Below are 27,334 nucleotides of genomic sequence, written 5' to 3'. Positions count from 1 at the left end.
CATGTTATAATAAAAAAGGCTAGAAACTTCATAATTAAAATAAGAAGTTAATGATCAAATTTTGAGTTTTTTAGAGGATTATTGTCTTGATTGTGCTGTGGTACTTTTTACTTTATCATTATATTTTTATCCTTAATACTACAGGACTGTGAATTCTATATGTTTTATTTCTATGTTCTATAAATTAGATAGAAGAAAGTGTGTGTGCTGAAGAATATTAGAATGGGAATTATTGTAATTAGACTTAAGGTGAATGGTGGAAGAGAACGTGAAGCCTGTTTGTTGCATGGGATAAGAATCCTGTTTTATCTGAAGAATACATCATTTTACATAGGGAAGGCTTTATATACAGTTCTGAAATAAGGTGGTTCTTTTTTTACCTAGAAAAAGATTTAAATTTTTCAGAATTTTTGTTCAAACAAACATTCAAGTATAGAATCAGTACTAGATTCTATACTTGAAAATATATAAATAAATTTATGTCTAATTTTCATTTTCTTTCCCGTGTCTGAATCCACTTGCCAAATATTGACCAAGTTCCTGTACATGTAAATGTCATTTTGCTTTTAACTGCAGGGGGCTGAGGATCAAGTCCTCCCTTTATCTGTCTTTTGCATGAGCAGTGTTAAACCCTTGAATTATTTCGATTGAATTGAAAGAGAACAAGATCGAGTTCTGTACGGTTCCAATGTGATAGTTGTTTTTTGAAGAGCTATGTCTATACAAGACTGTGTCTGTGCAACATTCATATAGGCAGTACGTACATTTGTGGAAAAGTGTGATGTTGGGCCTCCTTTGGAACTGCACGTCAGCAGAAAATCTGTCTTTCATTTTTTGATAAACATAAGATAAGCTGATAAAGCAAGTTACTTTTTCAGTTTCTCACATTCTATTACATTATCTCTTAAACATTTTTAAATGAGAGTCAGGGGCTCTATAATGCTTGTACATTATTGGGGTTTTTTTAATTTCAAAAGGTTCTTGTTTGTGGGTGATGTTTATTAGGAAACTGTGTGTATGTGTGCACGTGTGCAAATGTGCACATATGCATGTCTCTGTAAAGTGAGGTGGAGGAAGACAGCATTACCTTTATTTCATAAGATCTACTTCTTAAATTTTCTCACACTTTCAAAAAATGCCAAGACCAAATACGGAAACTTCAGCTCTAAAAACAAAATGTCTGGAAAGTTTTGAACTATTGAAAAAGAGGGAGGTTAGGCTCCTAACAAAGTTGTTTTCATCATCAAGTCATGCTGTAATCAGAGTGCGACAGATTATTTTTTAAGTAGAGTTGGAATCAGTTATGTGAAATCAGCCTAAAATGTGATTTTGTTTCTAAAACATTATTTTTCCTTTTATGTGCATTTCAGAAACATATGCAATAAATATTTGGACTCTTAATGTACTATACATCAATCTAAAAATCTACCTTGCTATCTTAATCAAAATGAATTTGCTTAATTGTTATTCCTATCCCATCGATCTCAGGTTTGCACTAACTTGAACAATGCTACTTTTTGCTGTTTGCACTTAATTCGATTTCCATTCTATGTTTATGAACAGTAATAGGGTCCTGCTTGAATATTCATTAGCTTTGAATTGTGAGCTATGAAAAGGTGCTTTCTTTTACCTTAATGAAAGTGGCTCAGCATGGGGCAGATCAGTAATGACATTTGATTTTAGGCATCCAACAAATTTGCTTTTTATTTATTGACACATCTTGTCCAAACAGCTCCCTCGCAAGTTAGTGGAGTAATGAAAGAGAGAGTGCTGCAGAGGAGCGTGGAGCTTTCCTGGCAGGAACCAGAGCATCCCAATGGAGTCATTACTGAATATGAAATCAAGTATTATGAGAAAGTAAGTGCTAAGATTATCTGTACTGTACAACAATGTGCTGTTTTCTTCATGTTGGCTTGCTGTGTTCTGGAAAAATGTTAAAGCCATCAGCTATCAACTATGCTGTCTCTTTAAAGTCACAGTGATTTTGCGCGTTTTTAATAACTAGCAAATCCCTGCAATTATTTATTGCTATCATGTGCCACATATATTGTATTTTGGTATCTTAAAAATTAAATATCCACTTGAAATCTGCCTTTTTTGCCACTTTTTTTTTCAATTGTTAATTAGGACTTGGATATTTTACCATTATATTTGCCATTTTCCTGTCTCTTCTACATTGTGTATAAAAGCTTATTTTATTTCCTTCTGTAATTCATTTCCACTGTAATTCCAGTCTCAAGATGATATATCAAATACAACTCTTGACTGCATTTGGTATTTCCTTATGAGCTGGGCGGCTTCGACTTGATGTCTGAAAACTTCCAAAACACTTCCTACAGTTTCAGCTGATAAATATTCCTTATTTGTCCTTTTAAAAAGTCCTGGTATTGTGAGATTTATTTTTCACTTGTTCTCTCAACACAATAATGAATTGAGGGCTGCTTTTCAATAGTAGATGAAGTGAATTCTGTTTCTGGTAGAATGAAATCGCAGTCTTATTGATGTCAGTCGGAGTTTTGCCATACATTTCAGTGTGTCTAGGGCTTCATTCATGATAACTTTGAAGTACTCCAGAATAAAAAAATTCTGACAAGCATATAAGTAGGGCCACATGCAACCGTAAGCTGGATGAAAGCAGAGTGAAGGCAGGTTGTGCAGCTACATGTTTGTCATCAGACTCAGTCTAAGTGTGGCTCCCCTAGATTCCCTGGAAAATTTACTGTAGCATGTACCATATTCCTATTCCTTATAAAACATTTTGGGAGAAAAAAAAGAAATAACTAAAATGCAAAAAAATTAACAAAGGAGTTCCTTTGTGATCACTTGTGAAGACATTTTATCTCTGCAAACAACGTCATAGCACCTCTATATCAAAAAGAGTGTGCCAGTTTAGTAGATAACATGGAATTAGGTAAATTCAGAGCAGATTGGATCTAATAGCAAGTGTCACATTTAATTTTTAGTGCTGAATTACACCAATATACTTATCAAAAGATCTTTATATGATTTGGGAAGGGAATAAAATGTTTATTTGTTGATGCTAACTCCCAGTTTAAGTTGTTCAATTTAATGCCTCTTAAAATGAAATTTACCAGATATGTACAGATAGCTAAACAATTTTTGTAGAGCAATTTTACTAATTTTAGCAGATAGTTTTCTTCCTCAAGCATGTGTGTGCACACACACACAAATAAATTTTATACATTTTAAAAAAAAGTTTACATATTTACTGAAGGCAAAACTGTCTCCACACACACAAAAAACACGCTTAAACCCCCAAACTACAAACCAAAATACTTTTTCCTTTTTATATGCAGAGTACTTTCTAATCTGTTAAAATGAAATAAATTATTTAAATAGATAGTGGAAAATGGCAGAAAAATGCTCAAGATACTAGACTTTTCATAAAATTACAACTTTTAGAATGTAGCTTTTATTATTTTACCTATGTATTCATGTCACTTTAAATAACCAGCAGAATTTCATTGCCAGTTTCCTAAGTTTGCAAAGACAAGAACTGATGTTAAACTTCTTTTGCAACAGAAAGAAACCTACCAGTATTATATTTATTACAGTGAAATTAATAAGAGAATAAGAAGCTTATCCTATGAACAGTCACTTTAATTCAGTGAGACAATTTTAACACAAATACTTAAATGCATGCCTTCCTTCCAAAATAATGCAGTTAAGCTTGAAAAGTATTTCATAAGTTTCTTGCTTAGAACGAGAGAGGCAGTTTAAGTTTTGTCTCATTAGCTTAAAAGGGAAAAAAAAAAGATCTGAAGTTTCATCTCCTTTTAGAGCCAAATTAAATCAAACATTTGTGTGGTTCTGAAATATTCTGATAAGTGTTTTTTTCACTTCTCACTTCTGGCTAGGGCTGGAATGGAAACTGCCTGAAATCTCCCAAGTAAGCCTGTCCTGTGAGATTTCTAGTGCAGGTTATTTTTATTTCTTTGTTATTTATTTATTTTGAATGCAAGAACTGTTGGCAATTGAAATAAGCCTCATTTATGCATCAAAACCCAAACTCTGAAAATTCCACTGTGGTTTACAGTCCCGAACCTGGCTGTTTACAATTTCCTTACACTTGTTTCTCATCTCTCAAGCATTCCTGTTCTTTCTCACATACCGACACACATTCCACCATGGTCCTCACTTACAGATGATTTAAACCCTCTTGGAGAAGACATGAAAAACTGTTGCTAGCTGAGCCAACAGGCGTGCTCAAATGACAGACTGGGCAAGACCCAGGAGAAGCCATTACTGAATCTCAGAAAAGAAATCATATATGTTGTATTTAACCCTGTATTTCAGCAGAAGCCTCTGCTGCTTTACTGCCTGCAAAGGGGAAGGTTCTCCATCATTTTTAGCTGGCAAAGTGCTATTGAAATGAGTTACAGATTTATTCCTTCCCTCTGTATCTGTCTCATTAGCACTGCCTCGTATGGCTCATGCTTCTCTGGTCATGTGGTGCATTCAGATGGTTGGTTAATTCATCTCTTCTGCCCTTCAAATCAGGGTTGCATCTGCCATCGAAAATCAACAGGGCTGCACATATCTATGCTGAAAGATAATCTGGATCAGTAAATGTGATGAATAACTAGAGCTTTTTGAATACTCTAATGATCTGTGATACAGCTTTTGTAGTATTTGAAAGTGAATTATTACTCACAGGGCTTGTAATCTTACAGCTTCAAATTTGGGGGGTGTCATACTGAGCTTCTTACCCTGGGTTCTTCTTGATGCCATAGACTAAAACCCTGAGAAGAGACTAAAAGCCAGAGAAAAAAAAAGAACTAAGAGAAAACTGAGTTAAGGGCCTCAGAACTTGGTGCAAAATCCAGCCACTTATACATTGGCAGTACTGTATTTTTTAAAGGTATTGGAAGGTAACAAGGGAAGGTGTTCTGGCCATCAAGAACAGATTTTCATGTCCTTGAACTGTTTAGATGACGCAGATCCCCCTGAAAAGCTGTGGTCAAGCTATTTTCTCATCAAAATTGCACAAAATGTAATCAGAGCCAAAGAAGCAATCATTTTATGTCTGGATGTTTTATGAGTAACAACATGAGCATCCCATTTGAATTTTATGTTACACTTAGAGCTCCTCATTGCATTGACAGTGCTTTGCAATACTCCACAGAGTACACTTTATTTTTTATGTGGGGAAAAAAGCATTCAACAAATTGAAATAAACTACCCAGGCTGGCTGTCAGTTGCTGATGTGCAACCATGATAAAATCTGACCTGTAAATGTCATTTAATCTTTTGTCTTATTGTTTCCAGGATCAAAGGGAGAGGACCTATTCAACAGTGAAAACCAAGTCCACTTCAGCTTCTATTAATAACCTAAAGCCAGGAACAGTGTATGTTTTCCAGATTCGTGCTTTTACTGCTGCCGGTTATGGAAATTACAGCCCCAGACTAGACGTTGCCACACTAGAAGAAGCCACAGGTAAACAATTAGATTTATAGAAAATTAACACTTTCAGTAGCAATAGTAAGTAAAGCAAGAAAGGAAAGAGTCACAGGCAATATTATTAAAACTAGAAAGAATTAAGTTCTACATGAAGGTGGATTTTTGTCACTGTATTTTGAAGGATGAGCTTCAATTCGTTATTTTACCATAGAACTACAAATTACACTCTTATAATTAGCTGGACAGGATTTGTAACATATCAGGTTCTCCTCCTCTGATATCCTTCTATCACAAAGAAAGAAAATTTTTTTTCATTCAAATACACACCTCTTTTTTTTCTTTCCCTCCACAAGAGAAATGAGTAGTGATGAGCTATGTTTCTTAAAGGCTCACATAATAAGTTGTAAGCTGTGTAAAGAAAAAACAACCTCTCAAACCCCCTCACAATGGAAATTACGAAGCTGAAGTACAAACTCTCTCAGTACAGTACACCAGAGAATCTGGCTGTGACATCTCAGCAGAGGGATAACCTTTTGGGAGAGCTTGCACTTTACTTGATGCTGAAACCAATCTTGTGCCCTTATTTGTCTAAAAATCACACTGATACCTTTTTTTCCTCACAAATGTGTGCATGCATGCTTAGAGAAAGTCTTCCGCATTTTGGGTCTTCAGAAAGAAACTCTTGCATCACTGAGACCTGGCAGCCGCGAGCCCATTCATGGAAACTGCGTGTCCCTGGCAGCTACACTGCTCTGTCAGAGACCCAAATTTAGTTACTCTGGTTTTGGTCATTTGCTTCAGGTCAACTTGTCTGACAGCAAGTCAGCCAGATTTGGAGCTGAGGATACATAGCCTACAGGTTCAAAGGGTATGGATGCCAAATCTGCTCTCTGCACTTTGTGCAGCGTATCTAAGGTGTGGACTTGCACTATTGCCTCTTATTAACTGCAGCCAGATGTCACCTGGACAATTTGTGGGTATTCTTAAAGTACAGTAGTTTGGTCTTGATTCCACTTTAATTCCACCCAGAATATGAAAATTATCAATGATGAATAATAGCACATGTCTAATATACATAATTGAAATAGCAATTATCATAATAGCAGCAATAAACTGCTATTACTAATATTATTAGTTCTGTGTCTGATAGCATGCTTTCCATCCAGAGTTGTGCTTTGGAGTCAGTAGCAGAATCCCCATTTTGCAGAATGGGAACCTGAGGTATAGCCAGAACTAATTTCTTATTTTGAGTAGATTTCTGGAAAACAAAAGTCTGACATAATCTGTCATAAGTTTCTGCTAATTAGCTAATTTATTGTCCATAGTGTTTTAAAATTAGTAGACCAAAATATTTCCCCAACATTTCCTTAATTACTCAAGTAGTTTTTATATACAGAGTGTAAGCATACTCATAGCTGCTAAGATTAGCAAAGTTAATGTCAGAGGTGAACAGTCTTGACTGGGGTTTAGTTGACATATGGAAGACTAGGAAATCCTAGAATAAATGAGTCACTGACCATGTTCGTATACCCTTTTTCTGACCCAGGTGATGAAAAACAGCACAGTGACATACTTGGCCAGTACGCACAGCAGATTCTTCTCGTATCACAGGCCACCTTTGTGTTTTGACATGCCATGTAAAATGTCCTGTTCTTTCATTAAAGAAAATTTTAAAAGTGGCATATTTTTCCATTATCTTGAGAGGACATTATAGAATATAATTCCCATCAAGAATAAGCATCCACGATTTTCCATATATGGTTTTCGGTAATAATTAAAATGTTGGTAAAAAAGTCAAAAATTCTGTTAAATTCTTCTATAATTGCTTTACACAAAAATATTTGTGTCTTATATTCTATTTATAGTTTTATCAGAACTTGCAGGCTAATCAAATTAGTCTTTTGTTAACATTTTAAAGGAAGACCTTTATTGGATCATTTTTTGGAGATATATCCCAAGTGAAGTACTGTACAGGTGAGCAGTAAACCAGTGTTATGCTGCAGTTAAGAGGCATTGGCTTCTCATTATTCCAGCAGATTTCTGAATGCAGCTTTAAAGATGTCAAAGTATTTTAAGAATATATAGTGAGAGTATACACACACACACACACGTATACATGCAAGAATGTATATAGCGACCATCATGGTCAGCTAGTCATGTTGTCTACCTGAATTTCTCCTGGCACTTCAGCTGGTTGGCACCTTTTGTTTGGTGCTGTTAATTAAGTAGATTTTTGTACTATGTTCCAATTTCTGAATTGTAAAAGAAACTGCATGGCCACTTTTCAATATTTGAGGAACCTCATCCATTATATCAATATTATGTTATGTAAAATAAGCATATTTTATACCTATGCTTACACATTTCGTACATGTTGGGCATTGCATACATATTTATGTAATTATTTCAAAATTGTGAAGTAAAAATGCTTTATAGAGGCAGGATATTTCTATTCTATGCTCTGTTTGACACAAATCAAAGTACTTTAATCACTGTAATTTTTTTTTTTTAAATTGCTGGTTATTAGAGACAGAAGTCCCTCAGGAAGAAAACATAAATCCATAGATTTATTTTTTATTTATATTACCACTTATGTGGTAATTTTATCTTTTGATTCACTGAAATGTTTAAAAGTTATGTTAAAGGACTTGTAGCCAGTGGATCTAAAGATGAACCTGTGCTTTTTGTAATTCAAGTGGTTTGCCACTTGATATCTCTCACTGCTACAGTATAAACACTCAGCACAACCTGGTGTGAAGAAGACTTTGCTTTTTCCTTGTGCCATGAATCAGTTTAAATTAAGCAAGGTTGAAGTAATATGCTGGTGTAAAATTTATTCCTAATGTCTGAAATAACAGTACTACAATTTTTTATAGGAGATATAAAGAATAATATTTAAGAAAGTGATATCTGGCCTACATGGATCCAATTTATCATTAAGATTCCATGGTGGAATTCATGAGGAATTCTTTTCTGCAAATCATACATTTCAAGTTGCTTGCACAAGAAAATGTTGCTGGAGGAGCAGCACAGCTTTTACAGCCAATCTCTTCTTCTAAATCCTCCAGGTTATTTAGGGATCCACTCATGATCCCTCCAACCATGTACTTAAAAGGTGGTTTTAACTCCCTTAAATTAAGCATTGCCTCATTCATTTGGATATGCAAATATCACATCAGATTAGGTATCACCTGCCCAAGCACCGGGTCCCTGTCTTGCTCTGAGTCTGGGCACAGCTTAAGCAGAGGTAAGGGCAGACTTCACTGTCCTGCTGGTGGTTTCCTGCCATCACCATTGTGGCAGCACCAGTGACAGGTAACCATGCCTAAAATCATTTCTCTAAGGACACTCTAGCATCTTTTTTTTCCTGACAAACCACAACAATCATTCCAGAAGCTGGGTTCTGATTCACCCTTACACTGACAGACTGAGTTCATCACACAGAAGGGAGAAGCAGCACAGAGTACATGAACAGAGGCAGACAACTTGGACTGCTGTCAGTGAATTCATACCAGACCATACCCACAATCAGACCTTTTTTTTTTTTTTTTTTTTTTTTTTTACAGATGTAAAAATACATCATGCATTGCATCCCACCTATCTTACCTGCTGGCCGATATACCACGTCCCCAGCATTTTCCAGAGCCCAAATAACATCCTTGGCTTGCTTACAGAATGTGCCAGTACCCAAAATCTGTGAGGCAGTTATGCAGACCAACCCACTCACATATGTCAACCCCTATGCACTCAACTTGGCTGCTAGATTAGGTGACAGGCTGGGGGGGGGATTTTTCCAAACTTTGTCAGATGGATGCAACTTCACACCCTGGCCATTGTGATAGGATGCTGCCGCTTCTTGAATTCCAAGTGAGGTTTACACTGAAGTTCGAAGAGAGAAGGGAACAGGTTTAGGAAATGCTGTCTTTTACATAAATTTGACATTCCCATGTTTGGGATTGTCTGCTTTGATGGCCTGGGGGTGTTACAGGAACTGAGTTGCATTATGTATGACCCTACACTCTTGCACGAGGCAGTGACCACTGATTTCCTAAAAGTTCCACAAGTGGGTTATATGCAGGCCTGTGGTAGCATCCTGCTGACTGAGGTATCTCAGAGAGTTATAGCTACTAAAAATAGGCATTTGTTCTTTTCAGTTTGAGACCAATATGAATAATGAGATCTTCCTTACCTGCATAGGAAATGAAACTGGGGGGAGAGGAAATTTCCCCACAATGCGTGTTATTCTGTATCTGTGTAGAATAACAAGGGATTTGTTATTTTTGGGGGGAAAGCAGCTGGTACAGGTCAGTGTCAGTGACAAATAAATCATGTTGATTGGCACACTTCTCCCAAGACAGAGCACAGAAAAGACTGGTTTATTTGTTTCTATGGGAACCTCTGAAGTCTGCAACTTCAGGGACCTGATTCCTGTTCAGTTGCTACTACCAGCAGTTAACCATATTAACATACCATCTACAATTTAGTTAATCAGCTATCAGTTGAGCTTCCTTTTTTTTTCCCCTCTTTTATCTCTCTGCTGCTTCCAAACGACTCACACTTTCACGGTCCCTTGCGCAGCATCACGGCCTGATGTGTCCTCCTTTATTCTCAGTCTGTTGGGCTAGATCCTCCCTGTTACAAACCAGCATAGCTCCGCAGAATTAAGTAGAGCTATACTCATTTAATGCGACTGAGTATACGGCCACCCTCATTAGATGTCAGGCAAGCAATGTATTTAACAAACCTTGAGGTTTCTCAGGCTAAGTATTTACATCCTCAGTTTACATTAATGTGACATGCATATGTTTGCATATATTAATAGCATTGGCATATCTGAATAAAAAGAGCGATAATGTGTGGATATTTTAGCACATAAATTCTCTGAAGCATGGAGAATTCCATTTTGTATTTGTGGAAGCACCTTTTTGTTGCTAACAGAAACAAATGGTAAGTAATAATAGCGATTTACAGTGATTAATAGCAGTAAGAGATAAAAATATGCTAACTAGGAAATCTGTGTTAATAGTGTTTCATCTCAAACATTCTTCTTATAGTTAAGACACTATTTCCTTGGGTACCATCAAAGTCATACCAACCAGTTTTAGGGAGGGAGGCTAGGGGCAGAGCTCTGCCCTACTGTCCCCCCTTACAGGGATATCCAGGTCTTCCCTTTTAGGAAGGAGACAACCACTGAGCAAAACAGAAGGCAGCACAGCAGTAGGAGGGAGTGGAATTGGCTGGTGCTGGCTTTCAGCTAATGCCTGTACCACTTTGACCAAGTCAGTTCCGGCATAGCTCTTTTTTATTCCCTGTAGACTCATCCAGCATTTGGATGAATTTCCAGTGGAGTCCCTTCTTTAGACTAACTTTATCAATTTAATAATTTCAGGCAACTGAAAAGGTAAACTAACAGTCTTCAATTCATGAAGGTTAATTTTTTGCAGATCCTTTGTGGCAATAATTTTAAATAATCTCTGCTCTGTGCTCTGTTTGTAGCCACGGCTGTTTCCAGTGAACAGAATCCTGTTATTATCATAGCTGTGGTTGCTGTGGCAGGAACCATCATTCTGGTCTTCATGGTGTTTGGATTCATCATTGGGCGGAGGTAGTGTACCTTGCATAGACATACGCACATCTGACCCCACTCTTGTGAATTCCTGAGACATAGTCTAATCCAGGATGGTAATTTGCAAAATGTCTTTCTTAGAAAGGACAATTTTCATTTAAATCCCGTTATCAATTATACAGTTTGTCCTTTTACTTTGGCAGAACACACTTAAATCAAGATGTTCTTTTTGTCCTATGTAAATGTGCTGTAAAAGGAACCCCCAGCAGGTTCTTTACCTGTACTCCTCAAAGTCCCTCTTTCTGTTCAGTTTTCTCACGTGGAGAAGTCTGACACTTTATCTGATCAGCCTTTAAACGACTTTACATTCACGCAAAAGAGGCACAGCAGTAAATTTAAGAATACCCTCATGTAAAACTGTGTTCTACTTTCAAGTTCTTTAATCCTCTGTTTTATCTGTAGAAGCTTTTCACCAGAACTAGAATTTTCTCTTTAGGACCTGTCCCAACTGGTATTTGATACAAAAGCCTTTTGATTGCAACTGTTCATGATTTATTTAAAACTCTGCTGTCAAGAGAATTACAGCTGAAACTTTCAAAGGGCCTACAGGAGTTAGGTGCTCAGTGCCTGAAAATCCCAACCTGCAGAACTGATGTTGTCAGGACTTTAGATGTGAGGAAGTAAATCATTATTTACCAGTAAAACGGGCGTCTTTCTTTCTTTTCAGGCACTGTGGCTATAGCAAAGCTGATCAAGAAGGGGATGAAGAGCTTTACTTTCATTGTAAGTGTTTTGCTTTTTTTTTCCCCTTTCAAAACCTCCCAACTGCAATAGTGTAGACCAGAGTAACACAACACTCTATGAAAGACAAAGCCATAAGAAATTAAAAAATGCTGTGTAAATAGCAAGTGGGAAGTTAAACACTGTAAATATGTGACCTACGCAAAAAGAATGCACATTAAAGTCAACATGGCTCACACAGACGGTTTTATTTCTATACATGTGTATGATATACTGTTGTTTTCATTCTGCATTTTTTTTTTCCTTTGGTTGCTTTGAATACATGTTTCACACCATCCTAATGATCCCTCTGAGGTGCAGTATTTGAGAGACCTTTGGCTAAATGACTGTAAGATCGTTACCTCAGGCAAACTTCAGATAAAGAAAGTGTGGGTCACTGCATCACCCTAACAATGAAGCCGTTCTGCTCAAAAGCTGTTTTCTGCTACTGTGAATACTGTAGCATCAATATTTACAAAACCTATGTCCTTAAAAACAGAATATTTACTATGAAAAAAAAGGTCAGCTACTTCTTTACTGTTCTCTGTTCTAGAATCACTTGCCTAGCTAAGAGTAGCACCTAAAACCTGTTTTGTTAAAATCACAGCTACCATCTGAACTTATGCTAGAACCCTGGGAAAATTCAGTAAAATACATCTTTCTCAGGTTAATGACAACTGAAAATTTAAGGGGAGAGAAAGTCTTATGCAAACTTATAGTTTCAGTTTTATCAAAATATTGTTTAAAAAACTTTCTTATTTTAGCCCTTTTGTATTTCAGTTGTAGTATCGTTTTGACATGAGAAATTAAAAATGTTTAAATTTCTTTTAGAATCTGTCATTAACTAAGGAAGTATAGGAAAAAATAAGTAGCAAATTGATTTCGAGCATCCAAAATTGCAAAATCACATAATAGAATTAAACTGAATATAAGTTCTGACACAAAACAATGCCTGGGTTTCCAGTCATCTCCCATACTTGATAACTCTTGTATCAATAGAACTTGCCATTTAGTCATGCTGTGCTGTATGTAGCCTTTCTTGTCTACCAATAATTGCAGCTGTAGCTTAAATCCATTAGATTTTTTTTTTATGAAAAAAATATGTTTTTTCTTGTTTTAGGTATGTTAAAATCATGAGCTATTATCGGAATGTAATGTCACATGGAGAATGAAATAGCCACTAGTCACAAATTTGTAGCATCTTCCTAAAGCACACTTCTTTAAACAAGTAGTTTTAGCACAAGTTCCACTCAAAATAAGATCAAGGTTTCTGTTTCACCTTTCTGCCCTGAAAAAATCAGATCAGCTGGTATTTGTTCATGGTCCCTGAGTTTGAGTGTGTTGCTACCTACATAATTTTGTTTAAATGCAGTGAGTATTAAACTAAGCAGTGACATCATTGCGGCTTTAGTCAATCAATTAATAATCTGTGTGAGAAAGGTGGAAAATAATAATAATGGGATAAGTATTATTTATTATGCACTTTGCAGTGTACCTGATTTTAAAGAATTCATCAAAAATCTGATGCTGCTTGAATGTTACTGTTCTGGTAGTGATGGATTTGAAATTTGCCTCTCCTAGATGCATTATAAGCTTTTCACATCTTCAGAAGAGCTACTGCTTTCACTTTTAAAATCCCCATTATGTCCTTGAAGGAAACGATCGGCTGTGTATTCTTGTATTTCAGTACATAAACAAAGGTATATGCTAGCTAAATAATTCCTTTACTCATCTCCGTTCTCTGTGACATATTTTGTTTCAGTGAAAGTCTAAATGAATTAATATGAAAACTCCTATCTAATGATTTATAGTTGATCCAGAAATGGTGAGACTTTATAAGTGCTCATGTCCCTCATTTTACTTTCAAGAAATTTGGTTATCCAGCAAATCAGCCAGAACAGTTAGCGTACACAGTCTTTTTAAAATCATAGCACCACATATAAGCCACTCTTTGCCAAGCTAGTTTTTCACTGAGACAGAACCCAGTTGTGTGGTCACCAGCTTGCTCACGGAGCTATGAACACCAGTTTCATGTCTTTTCGCTCCATAGCATCTAGACCCTCTTCTTTGCTGAGGTACCAGACTGGGTTTTCAAAAATATAACTTACAGCAAACACTTACTTAACACAAAAACTTGCAAGTAACCATTTTTTAAAGCAGGTTTTAAAGCACTGTATGTAATAGAGTATCATATATTTCATTTCAGTCCCCCTCAACTCTCTGTGACCTCAAGTGCTACACTTAAACATACAAGTACAATGGAGGAGTTTAATCAAGCAATTCAGATTTATATTTGGTTTCCTCCTACCATTTTCTTCTAACAATGTCTTCAAATCCAGGCCAACACTATTTCACGTTGGTATGCCAGGATAGCCTTGGCCTGTCAAAATGTTTTATGACAGCTTGAATAAAGAAGCATCAGAGGCCCATTTGAGATTTGCAAGGTTACATCCAATCCAGGCCCCTTATCACAAACACAAGGGGATGGCTCTGTCTCCATCTCCCTTCATGAAAGCACTATTATAGGAGGTTAACCTATTGCTTCCTTTTCATTTCCCTGGTCCTTTTTGGTTTTAAGAAATAAATATTTATCATTTAAAAAAATTGTAGCATTATCATTACAATTGGAAGAACATCTATTTAAATACACAGTATGGCAGATAATAACATCTGGGCAAAATTTCAAATAATTTCTCTGGATGTAAATCCATTATATTCCTCAAACAATTTCTCTAGTTTTTTTTTTTTTAATGAAGGTTGGGGTTTTTTTGGTCAGTAATACCATCTGAAACATAAATACATGTGATCATTAAGCTATTTTCAAATTTAATATATTTCATGTTCAATTGAAAAATTACAAAGCAACCATAAATTATTTATGTTTTGTATTGACTTTTGACCCTATTCTTGTGTATCAGTATATCAATTAGCAGAGGAACATTCTTGCATTTTCATATTGAGTTTTAATTCACTGATTTAATTAAAGCTCAGGACTGTAATCCTTGTGAGCCTAAAGAATTGCTTGGCTAATAGATTTCCAGGGTTGTTCTACTTTCACCAGAAGGGCAAATAATAATTTTCCTGAATCAGCAGCAAACTAAGGGGAAAAACTACCTGCTGGCCAGAGCGCTACACTACCTGAGTTTCACCAAGTGCTATACTGGAGAAAGAGGGAGCAGAAACCAAGTTGCTGCATAATTTTCACTTAGGTGCTTGAGAAAGGGAGTAATTGTGCCACAGAGCCCACTTTCCCTTTCTGTGACTTTACAAGATGACTACAAGTGTTTCTCTTGTTTGTATTCTAGTACAAGAAACATACCTAAGGATATACATTCTAAGTGCCGTGAATAGTTTAGCTTGGCTATTGCCACAGTCTGTAAATAATAGTATATTCAATAGTTTAAGCAAATTGAAGTAGGTAGAGGAGCCCTTCAAATCCCACTAGAAGACAGAGATAACATAAAGAAGTGCTGTTTACGCAACCTGGGAAAAGAGGATAAGCTGTCCTTACACAGAAAAGAAAGATTTACCTCCTCTGCTGCTCTTATACCACTAACCCTGCTTTATTTTTGCTCCCACTCAACCCTTGCATTTTATTCCATTGAGCACTATTTAATATTTATTACTTCTTTCACGTCAAGGTGGAGACGCAGGTGCTTATGTTAGTCATTTTTAGAGGTGGGATTGTGTACTTGTGTCAGCATGCTTGCAGATGATGCCTAAAACTAAGGTTGCCTCTCCAAACAGCTCTGACTCAGGCAGTGTGGAAGCAGGTTCAGTCTTCCAAGGAGCACTCTGCATAATGAAATTCCTGGGCTGACTGCACAATAAGTGCCTTTGCTTCATCATAGTCATGCTTTCTTACATCATTACAGTTAAATTTCCAGGCACCAAAACCTACATTGACCCTGAAACCTACGAGGACCCAAATAGAGCTGTCCATCAATTCGCCAAGGAGCTAGATGCCTCTTGTATTAAAATTGAGCGTGTGATTGGTGCAGGTAAGGCTGCCGTGGCTTCCTGATTCAACTGTTCCATTTAGCCAGGATCGAAACTCATACATCATAATGACAGGCAAATAATTATACCTCAAGTATAGAAGAACTTTTTGCATTTGCCAGAGTGGTTAGGAGCAATGAAGCTGCACTTGCTTCTAAAATGTAAAAACAAACCGGGGCAGGGGGGGCAGGGGGGGCAACAACAAAAACCTAAATAAATAAGTGAATTAAGAGTCTTGCTTGGCATTGAAAGCTTGTGGGTTTCTAATTCTGTATCTGCTATAAAAAATGTAATCAGGGGGAGGGGGCCAGTTTTGCTGCCTATTATTTACTGTCAGAGTAAAGGCGTTAGGCATGAGTGCAAATTCTGCTTGCTTTCCTTTTGCAAGAGGGCTTTTTGACCTCTGAATTTTTGTTCATGTGAGTAAGGAAAACTGGCTGCAGCACCAAGTCTTAAATAGAGACTAGAAAGGACTTGTTTCTGTATAACAAAATCTTCCCTAAGGCTGTTTTTTGTTCTACCATTTTTCTTTTTGATATTTTATGAATACAAAAAGTTATTGTTTAACTTCTCATGACTGATTGTAATTGCACCAGCATTACATTGCTTTTCTTCCTCTTGAACTGTCTACCACCTACTTAAGCCATGGTGTTCATGCTCTAAAAAGGCAGTTTCATTTGTTTACATTAATAAGATATGTGACATTTTTATTGCACTACTCCATGTCGTGAAATTAAGTTTCCGTGGGTAAGAAAAATATCAAATACTTTGGATTCCTGGAGGAAATGTTCTTTTGCTTTCCTGTTGTTTTATAAAAGTATTAGTAGAATACTTTTTAAATCACCCTGTAGTTTGGCATGCACTGTAAATTACATACTGTGGTATTATTTAAAAAGAGAAGAAGAAATATCTCTACACTTAGAACTCACAATGCCTCTTTAAAGTAACCTCACTCATGTTGAATCATGTCTTAATCGAGGAGTAGTACCACTGAAATTAACAACACTGCTGAGCTAATTATTCCTTCAGATGAGTAAGAGCATAAGAATCCAGCCCTTGCTAACTAATAATTTTTGTGATGCTAGAATGGCAGCATCTCTTCTAATAAATACACAATATACAAGACTTAAATTCAAGATTAGCACAGAAAAACTACTGAGCTTTATCTTTGGCTTTGAGTTAAAAAACTACCAGCATAACACAGTTCAGAGCACAAAGATATATTCGGTTCGACTTTGCTGATGCTTTCTGAGGAAAATGCTGAAAATGCTTCAGTTGCAAAGAGTATACAGTTTAAAATGTATTTTCACTGTTATGACAGAGTAATTCCAGAATGTTAATTTTGTTGACTGCAGATGAATTTATTCTTGATTTTAATGACTATAACTGATAGCAAAAAAAATAACATGTGTTAGTAGTCATTCTGAAGAAAGTTAATTAGAAGTGCTGTGGTGAAAGCATATTGTGTATGGGGTTTAGCTATGACTTTAACCTGTTGATGTAGATAGCAAATAGGAGTGAAATGAAATGCAGTCCAGGAACAATAGAATGTTAAAGACCCAAAGAAGCAGCTGAAGCTCATACATCAAAGAAGAATATAAAATTTCTACTAGTGACAGCACCAGAAAAGCCACTTAGCAGTCTCAATACTCATCAGCAATGCTGGCCACATCAGCCACTGAGTAGTGCCATGTCTCTCTCAGACAAAGAGGGTGCAAGTATGCTTGTGCTCAATTTGCATGAGGGATATGTGCTTTCCTTGCCAACATTTTCATTACCATCCCGCTGTGGCCACCTGTCAGATACAGAATATGGTGTCCACTATGTTGAGCCCTTGTTCATACCGCACATTCTTTGTTTCAGCCTCTTCCTTGTTGACATGCTGAGCTAGTGGCTGTGCGCCTGTGCAGCATTCTACTCTTGTTGTCATATTTTCTGGATCCTTTTGGGGCATCATTTCAGCTGAATATACTATTTTCTTGGGAATAAAAGTAGTTCATTGGCTAGCATCCTGGTCTGAAATGCATAGAAGAATAACACAGAAGTTCGAGTTTCTGGTTTGCCTGAGTGTGAGTGATCTGCTTTTGGAAATCGATCAAAATCAGATCACAGAGAGCTGGAAGGGAGTTAAGCCTTAGTGTCTCCCATGCCAAGTATCCTAATTACCTGGCTCTGAAGTATCACATACACACACACACACTTATACTCACGTCTTGTTTTCCGCATGCAACAAAAACAGTCTTGGAAGGTACTGCTAGAGAAAATTGTTATCCCTAGTAAGTTCATGTGGCAAGGAGCTGTGAGTGAGATTAGTGGAATTCATTAATAGTCCTCTGTATTGCTAATGAAGTGCAGGAGGGAGGTTAAGGCACCAAGATAAGGGCATGAACAGCTAGTTGTTATGTATCTAACAGCTATGCATTATGGTATTCATAGCTATGAGATGGATATTCAGACCACAACTCCAGCACCCAAGGAGCAGTTGTACCTGGCCAGTTAGCTCAGGTACAGCACGGTGTTAAGAGAGGTACATGGAGTTGATTGGAGCTAACCTTAATTCAGCTAGGGTAGAAGCTGAAGAGGCATTCGATTCTGTATGCACTCATCTCCTATGAGGTTTGTAAAACCAGCTGTGCTGAGTGGAGATTTGCTCAAATAAGACCTCAGCCTATGTCCCAAAGGGATTCTCTAATCAAACTCTCTGTGGTAGTCTTTCATAATTCAATCATTTTTTTCAGCACTCACCTTAAAACATGTCTTGGATGTAGGTGTGTCTGCATACTTGTGTATACTCAATAGCTTAATGTTAAGGCACTCCACAGGTATGCAGGAGATAAATTTCAGACTTGATTTGATTTGCAGAAGGCACTTGGATCTATATCTCCCATACTCCAGATAAATTTGCAAAGTACCAGTTTATTAAATATTTTTGCAATTAATCTTTCTCTTTGCAAAGAGATGTTCCCCTTTATTCAGCATAAGATATGTTGCTACCCTTTTCTCCTATATATCCCAGGAGATTTTTCTTCCTCACTACGGAATAGGGGGTCTCTCTTTCTCTCTTGCTGACACGGCTGTGAGGCAAGGTACAATCCTTACATCTTTCACAGTCTCAATAATAGTGAGCTAGATGTTTTGCCATTCAGCTCCACATCTCGCATGCTTCCATCCTCTTTCCTGTCCGATGGAGTCCAATTACTTCTCTCCCAAATTATGGTTGTCGAGACTTTTTTTTAGTATTCTTGCTGGCTGTTTGGCCATTTTTTTCACATGCTTCTTCAAGTTCCAATTGTCTGTTAGTTTAGAATCCTTTTACAAACTTTTAGCATTTGCTTGTGTTTGTTTAATGTAACAAAATTATTATAAGTCACACCTTTCATTTCATAATCTGCAAAGTAAATTATCCTGCTTGAAGGTAATAGTGTAGTGCTTCATTTAACACCATAACGATGTTAAATTAAAAGCAGCTCTGAAAGAGCTGCCTTTTGAAAGAAAAAAACCCATCAAATCTAAAGATAGCGGGGAGCCCATGTAGAACAAAATGACATTTTCACTTAGAAATGGTATTACTATTTCTGTAATAGTATTTTCTTATGAAAGCTACTTCATTTTTATTTCTTATTTTTGAAAAAAATATAACAAATTACTAACAAGTCTTTTAAAAGACTCAAATAACAGTCCTGTAGATTGGCTTAACGTGAAATGTTTACTCCGTGAGGTACTTTGTCAGCAATTCATTTAAAGCACGTGCCTGTCTTTGTGTCCCTAAGTAATCCATTTCAAATACGAACATTCACATGTTAAATTTGAACCCACACTTAGACGGCTAGTTGACTCAAGGCCTAAAAAGAATATCAACATCCTAGTCAGAGTAGTTCAGCGTTGATCTGCTTCCTTTTAGGAGAGTTTGGTGAAGTGTGCAGTGGACGTCTAAAGCTTCCTGGCAAGAGAGATGTTGCAGTAGCCATAAAAACTCTGAAAGTTGGCTACACTGAAAAGCAAAGGAGAGATTTCCTGTGTGAAGCAAGCATCATGGGACAGTTTGACCACCCCAATGTTGTTCACTTAGAAGGGGTCGTTACCAGAGGTAAGCAGTGGCTCGATCTGTCAGTCAGATAACAACATAATGGCAAAAATTACTTCAGCTTACTCATGGTCAAAGATTCAAATTATAAACCGGCTCCACACTCCTAATGGATTTTCTCCTGATGCGTAACTAACTAAAACAATACTTACTTTGTGCTACAACCTGAGGAAAAAAATTAAGATGCATGCATGATTAAAACATGAAGTACTTTGAAATATATTATTTTTCTAGTTTAACTTAGCCTCAAAGTCCATGCAGAGAGATAAGGTTTCTTATGTCCTTTCATATTATCTGAAGTGTCATTATTCGAGAGTCCTGTCCACACAGCAGGAGTTAGGAGAACACACTGACGTTTTGATTTGTATGGTTTAATTTTGTGAATCATGACCACGTTCCATGCAGACATTTAAGAACTTATTAGAGCTCAGTAACAGTGCTGGAGGCCTCACAAATGTTCGTTGTCTCAATGATTCAGTCCTTCAAAGGAATAACATGCGTTTTATCAAAAAAGGCACTCCATTTATGTTACAGTTTCTCAAACAAAATCTGTCTTCTTTCAGGGAAACCAGTCATGATTGTAATAGAATACATGGAGAATGGGGCCTTAGATGCATTTCTTAGGGTGAGTACCAAAACGAAAACATATATAAATGTATTTTAAGTAATATATACAATATATGTTATATTATATATTGACATTTTTTAAAATATGGCACAATATATGTGCATATATATATATGTATACATGCATGATATTCATATATTTAAAATGGTTTTCAGGCTGAAATGGAGCTTGACAAACACTAGCAGTTCTCTACATTATTTCAGCAAAACCAGATCAGAAATGAGAGGATCAGACAGGATCACATGGGAACATTCTAGGAATTTAAGTGATTTAATGTGGCATAGACATGGTGGGTTTTATTATTGCCACCAGCTGAAGTTAAAATCACTGATACCTGAAGCCCAATCTTCTGCTTTCTGGGAGCAGAATTTTATTGTGTCAGCATGGTGGAAATCAGCATACAAGAGTCCCTAAATGAACTATGGTCATGTTTAAGAGAACAAAGGAAAAAGAAATGCAAGTTCACAATAATTTAGCATTTTTTGAGTGTGTGTTCTGAACTGGCCAGTTCTGATTCCTTACCAGGTGTACAGGACAGTGTGAAATGATGTATAAACACTCTATAGAGAAGAGAAAGATTATGTTTGTTTGATAAACTCCAAGCTATGCATAAAATTATCAGTAGCTAGTGTTCTAAAAGGAGGTAGTTCTTATTTTCTTGATACAAATCTTTATGCTGAGAGATGAAGAGCATAGAGGCAAACTATAAGGAGCTGTGCATCAGGTAATCTCTCTTAGAAGAGACTTGCCATGACTTAGCCAGAAATTTATAGTGATTAGCAAGTTCTGTTGCTTCTAGTAGATTATCCACTCACACATTTCTTAACTGGATGTACTGCTTTATCTTTGAAGAAAATAAAACTTGTGTTTGAAGTGAGTTTCTTTGCTCCAGGATGAATTGCCACAGAAGTAGTAAATAAGTAGAAAGCTAAAGTTGTAAAACTAATTCTTATTTCTCTTCTCAGCTATACTAACAAGAATTGCTGCTCCTTTCTTCCCTCCAGAAACATGATGGGCAATTTACAGTCATTCAGCTAGTGGGAATGTTGAGAGGAATTGCTGCTGGAATGAGATATTTGGCCGATATGGGATATGTACACAGGGATCTTGCAGCACGCAATATTCTTGTCAACAGCAACCTTGTTTGTAAAGTGTCAGACTTTGGCCTTTCCAGAGTTATAGAGGATGATCCAGAGGCTGTCTACACTACTACCGTAAGAGAAATCGATGGGTTTTAGTAGTTTTGAGATGTGATTATTAAGAAGCAGGGTATCTTCTAGAGAGTATAGTTAAGAGAAACACATTAATTGCTTGAGAAACGTTAACCAGTCAAAAGGAAAAGAGTCTCTGCAGAAATCTGGCTCCAATTAGGGACTGATAGTTTTGTAAGAACATACATTTTTATTTGGTAAAGTACTAAAGAATTTGCACATTATCTTCATTATTGACTTCCCCATGATTTTCTGTTTGAAAAAATATGGAAGTTCTACCCATAAAGATTTTAATCATCTCATTTACTATGAGTTAATTAAAATATTTGTAGGCTATTACTATTTTTCAAACTAGATTTTATCTCACCAAAAAGTTGACTAGCTTGAGGCTAGACTGTGACAAAGCTCAACTTCTGTATTTTCCCTTGCTTTTGGGTGGGATGCTTTTCTTAAACAAGCATTCATCGGGCACACTATGCTCTTTATTCTTTTGTTGAGCCAGCTCTACTTTCCCACCCGTGGGGCCTCGCTGTACCTATTTTCTCATGCTGAGGGAAGGAGGGGCCCCTGGAATCTGCTCCGACAGGCGCAGGGATCCAGGAAACCACACTGGTGTTCATGGCTGTCAATCCTGCTGCTGGGCTCTAAGTGGGATCCTGGTTTTAAAATGTCAGAGCAAGATTTCAGAGGAGCCATATGATGAATCAATGGGATTTGTATGCACAGGATGAGATTCCCCTCACCTAGCTTCAGCCAGCCAGGAGTTAAATGACTAGAGTAAATCAGACATCTAAGGAGCCCCTTAAAATCAATGGAGAGATAAGCGCTTCCAGAGAAATGCATGCAACTTAGCTTAGACAGGTGTCTAAGTTTCTGTAGTCCAAATGTTTTAAGTGCTTAAACTTCCTTTGACTCCTTTGAAAATTCTGCAATCGTTCAACTATAGTGGACCATATAAGTGCCTCTTTTGATGTTGATGGAAGTAATTATAAATGCAGCCTACAGAAGATGATATGGAAATTTTGTGGAGAAAAAACCCAGAACTTTCTCTTTCCTTTTTTTTTCATAGGGTGGAAAAATTCCAGTGAGATGGACAGCTCCAGAGGCCATCCAGTACCGCAAATTTACATCGGCCAGTGATGTGTGGAGTTACGGAATAGTGATGTGGGAAGTAATGTCTTATGGAGAACGGCCTTACTGGGACATGTCAAATCAAGATGTAGGTTATACTTTGTCTGGTTTTGAGCATGAGAGTGTATGTGTGTGTGTGATAAAAAACCAAAAATTGTGTGTTGTAAACACCTACAATGTGTTTCGCTATACATGCATACAATGTTGGTTTAAAATAAGATTTATCAAAATACCATAGGGTTATCACAAAATGAGAAAGTTACAAAGCTTTCAGTTTTTACCTAAATCTTTAAATCGTTCTTCTGCCATGTCAATGTTGTAGGTTTCTGTCCTGAGTATCGAGTAAAATTAGAACATCAAGAATAGTAATATGTACTCTTCACTTTATTACACTTAAGCATAGAAGAAATTATTTTTTTTCTGATAAAAAATAATTCTGAGGTTTCTGACCTCAGAGCAGTGATTAATCAGTTGAAAAAAGTTCTTAAAAATATGAGTGGCAGTTAATGACCTACTTTGGCTTTTTCAAGTTAATTATGCTGATTTAACAATACCGTTTTCTGCATAAAATATGACCCAGAGCAACAGGTCAGCGGTTATAGAACAGATGGGTGTTAATCTTGATTTCTGACAGAAGTATCTATTAATATAGAAAGTACACAGGAAAAAGCCATGCAGGTGAGAAAGATGTCAGAAAGAGTCTCATTTAAAGTTCTTCAGGTTGGGGGCTTGAATTTTTTTATTATTATTATTTTATTTTTTGATTGAGTGATCGACATCAAAGTTGAAAAAAAAAAGAAAAGTGTAAATGATGAGTCAGTTTGGCACAGTGCAAAGTTGTTAATATTTGACAGGTCTCAGTGTCAAAGATTTCATGGACTGTCAAAATATGGGCAAACAAGTCCTTGGGGCAGAGAAAGAGAAATATTTACATTCCCTAGACACCCAGTAGAGTTTCATTTCTTTTGACACCTTCCTTCTGTACTAGATTCAAACATAAAAGAAGTCTGACAGGAATAGAAGATGCCTCAAAGGCAAACCTTACCTATCTTTCAGGGAACAATAAGGAAAAACTTTTAAATAGTGGAGAAATTTTAGTATCTTCATGCTTGTTGGATTTTGCAAAGTATTCCGTCTACTGAAAACCACAAGTAGAGTGCATGAATGAACCTTTTTCATAAAACAGCTAATTACCACTTCTTGCAGCTTCATCTCTTTTTAGCATCTAACATAATAATCTTCAATACCACATAGTTAAAAAATGCATCAATTGCTTGGTAAAATAATTTCAAATATTCTTGTATACTGTGATCTTCAAACGTGTCCTGAAACATACCTTCCAAAATATATACACATCCTACCAATCCCATAGATAAATCCACGATGCAAAAATTCAGAATTATCTTATGATTAGTTATTAATTCTCCTTCACAGTTTCCAATGGGGGTTTAACTGGAATAAAAAATGCTAAATGTGTCTCTTCTAATCTTGCATATACACTCAGGAAGTTTATATAACTTAAGTGTCTCATTTTACTAAAAGTGGATGCTGGTGTAGTCATAGACCAGATCAGATCTCCTAAAATATATGTCTCCCCGACTTTGGATCTTTAGATAGCATTTATTTAATTCTGCCCCTCTTCCTTTAAGTCATTGTTCTAGATCAATGGAGGATACAAATTTGTGTTGTGATCTCTTTTTAAGCAAAAGTCATCCTTTTAGCAGCAACTTGGAGCTAGGGTGCACCAGAAGAACACTCATCCTACAAGCTGCCCACGGAGGCATGGTGGGCTGAGCACAGATAATACACAGAGTCCCCCCAACCTCTCTGAGCAGTGGTCTCCCCTCAGCATAATGCTTGCTGGTAACTGCAGCCCTCAAACTGCCACACTTTACCCTATTCCCCTATTAGACTGCTGGCGTCTGCTGGTTCTTGCTCTCATTCGGTTACTGACCCTAGTGCAGATTAGTTCTTCTGAAGAGGGCAAGAGTTTAGGCTTACATATTTTTTTCTCTGCTGTACTCCTGGATTTATTACAATTATTATGATTATTAATTTATAGTAGTAGTATTATTATATACCCACAAGCAGAGTGACAGCATTACATTGTCCCGTTACCCGTATTTAACACTTCTTTGCTGGCAACCAGTATATACAGTGAACAGGCCTGGCCCTCCTTTAATCTACTTTATGTCTTCAGATAGCCTGATTATGATAAAAACATACTCGACTCTCAACAGTATTCCCTTTTTCTCTTTTTGCAGCAAAAGCAGAATTTGAAAAACAAATTGTGGGAAGTGTAAATAATATAAATCAATTCTATTAGTAAGGACTCCAACTGTGTTCTCTTTGTAGCTTTGCTTATTTAAAAAAAAATAAAATCCTGCATCTGTTTCATTATCTCGAAGTACTGATTTTTAGAACCCCATCCCCAACTTTCTTAGCAGAGTAGACACTTGTAGTACCCTTCAAAGTGCTGGAGTTTTGTACAAACTTTTTTTTTTTTAAAAAGAAACTTTACTTATCAATATTTTAGAATGTTTTTTCAATGTTTTGGATATTGCCAGCAATTCCATCCATCTCTAGCTAACCCATTATTTTATATTGCCCAGTTTCATCCTTCTTGCTCAGAATAGAATCATAGAATCATAGAATCGCTTTGGTTGGAAAAGACCTTTAAGATCATCGAGTCCAACCGTTAACCTAACCCTGCCATCCCACCACTAAACCATATCCCTAAGCACCTCATCTATCCTTCTTTTAAATACCTCCAAGGATGGGGACTCGACCACCTCCCTGGGCAGCCCATTCCAGAGCCTGAGGACAAATACATATCAAAGAAGCTGATTCTGCAGTATCCCCAAAGTCTTTTACAAATAATATCATCATCTTGATTCCCACCTCTCTTCAGGTTTCTCTACAGATCATCATGAACGTGGAAAAGTCCTGTTCACAATTCTTTCATTCATGTTTTCACTATCCCTTACACTCTTGTGTATAGTCTTCTAGATGGTTTGCCAGTTTTAAGAGTCTTAGATATTTTGGTGATTGTGTTGCTGTTAGTGTTACCTGCTTTTTAATTCCTCATTGATTGTCTCTGCATTCTGACCTCTTAAGCAACTGCTTCGTTTATAGCAAATCATATGTAGGATGCACAAAGGGTTTAATACCTTTTACCTTTTAGAAGGTCAGAAATTTCTGCATTACTTTTCATAACACACCTTTACACACTGTATCTTATTTTTCACTTTTATTCCACTACTACTTCTAAGCATAAGGAGCTGTTCTTTTGCTTTTCCCTATTAACACTGATCTAAAAGAGCTTAAATGTTACTGTTAACATTTTCTTTCCTATATAGTATTTTTCTTCCAATTTCCCCATTCTTCTGCAGAAAACCTCTCTCCCCACCCTGTCTGACAGATAACTTCACTGTCTCTAAAAGGTCACGGTGCTCATTCTTCAAGGTGTAGGTATTACTGCAGGAATTGAATATTTCTCAGTCATTTTTGAGTTGTAGGACAGTGCTGTCATTCTAAATGTACATATAGAAAGCTGAGGCCCAGGGAGATGAAGCATCTTCCCCGAGGTCAGAAGGACATTCTGGGACACAAACCTGCAGTAAGTGCCGTACCACTGGTCTATGCCTCCTTTTCTCATGAAACTTCTTTTCTGCAAAAGGTTTTGATACAATCATGGATTTCAGCCAGCTTTTTGAAGGTCATTTTGTATTCTTAGTGCTTCTGTCTACTTTTCAGTCCACTGCTTTTGCATTTTCTCACACAATCTATGGAATATTTTCTATCTGAGGTTATTATTTTCACTAAACCCTGGATATTCACCAAATTTATTTATCATACCAGATCTACTTCCTGGGGCTACATCCAGAACAGCTTCTGATCTTTCTTTCTGTACAAACTGAGGGAGAAGACAGTCCTATGCACTACCCTTCAGGAACAAGCACCCTTCCTTAGCAATTCTAATACTGCTATGTCGGTCAATGTCACTGTACTTGAGATCCCCCAAAACGGCATTTTAGCCCTTTTTCACAAGCCTTTCTTATCTGCCTTGCTTCCTGGTATGCTTTCTTATCCTGCCCTCAAGCTTTACAGCAGTTTCCTGTGATTTTACTTCACCCATTTTTATTTTTTCTTAAATCCAAATGGACTTGGCTAAGGAAGTCAACGGGTGGGTGTAATTCTTGGTTCAGACATTTATGCTCTCCTTTGATCATATCATCATCTAGCAGCATCTCTTATTAAATCTAACTTTCTGTTTAGGCGATATATTAAAATATCTTTCAGCCAGGTCTTCCTCTCTCACATAGCACATTTCTGCTACTTTATCATTAATGTAACGTGGCTAGACATAGAATACAACCTTTTCCCTAACAATTTCTGTCTGCTAAACATTTTTCTTGGATCCTTTTATAATCTCTTCAGGCTTTTTGTATTTTATATGTGCATGCACAGGTCCCTATCCATTTTCAAGTCAGTTGCTTCTACCACACACTCT

At 36.8% G+C, this 27,334-nt stretch overlaps 1 protein-coding gene across 5 annotated transcripts in view; it reads left to right on the top strand.

Annotated features, from left to right (window-relative positions):
* The window catches only part of EPHA7 (EPH receptor A7), a 161,965-nt gene that overhangs the window by 118,926 nt on the left and 15,705 nt on the right, over nucleotides 1-27,334 (top strand). For 2 of the 5 annotated variants that reach the window (XM_035888758.1, XM_035888761.1), the window contains exons 5-13: nucleotides 1,733-1,857; nucleotides 5,290-5,458; nucleotides 10,919-11,027; nucleotides 11,716-11,771; nucleotides 15,644-15,769; nucleotides 19,669-19,854; nucleotides 20,415-20,476; nucleotides 21,484-21,693; nucleotides 22,760-22,909. In XM_035888758.1, coding sequence (XP_035744651.1) covers nucleotides 1,733-1,857; nucleotides 5,290-5,458; nucleotides 10,919-11,027; nucleotides 11,716-11,771; nucleotides 15,644-15,769; nucleotides 19,669-19,854; nucleotides 20,415-20,476; nucleotides 21,484-21,693; nucleotides 22,760-22,909 — 1,193 coding nt within the window. Of the gene's footprint in view, nucleotides 1-1,732; nucleotides 1,858-5,289; nucleotides 5,464-10,908; nucleotides 11,028-11,715; nucleotides 11,772-15,643; nucleotides 15,770-19,668; nucleotides 19,855-20,414; nucleotides 20,477-21,483; nucleotides 21,694-22,759; nucleotides 22,910-27,334 lie in introns of all 5 variants that reach the window. The other 3 variants (XM_035888762.1, XM_035888760.1, XM_035888759.1) reach the window with 3 other exon arrangements.

The sequence above is a fragment of the Egretta garzetta genome, unplaced genomic scaffold, assembly GCF_000687185.1.
Source record: "Egretta garzetta isolate BGI_Z169 unplaced genomic scaffold, ASM68718v1 scaffold231, whole genome shotgun sequence".
NCBI classification, from domain to species: Eukaryota; Metazoa; Chordata; class Aves; order Pelecaniformes; family Ardeidae; genus Egretta; species Egretta garzetta.
This window is presented reverse-complemented; position numbering and strand designations above follow the sequence as displayed.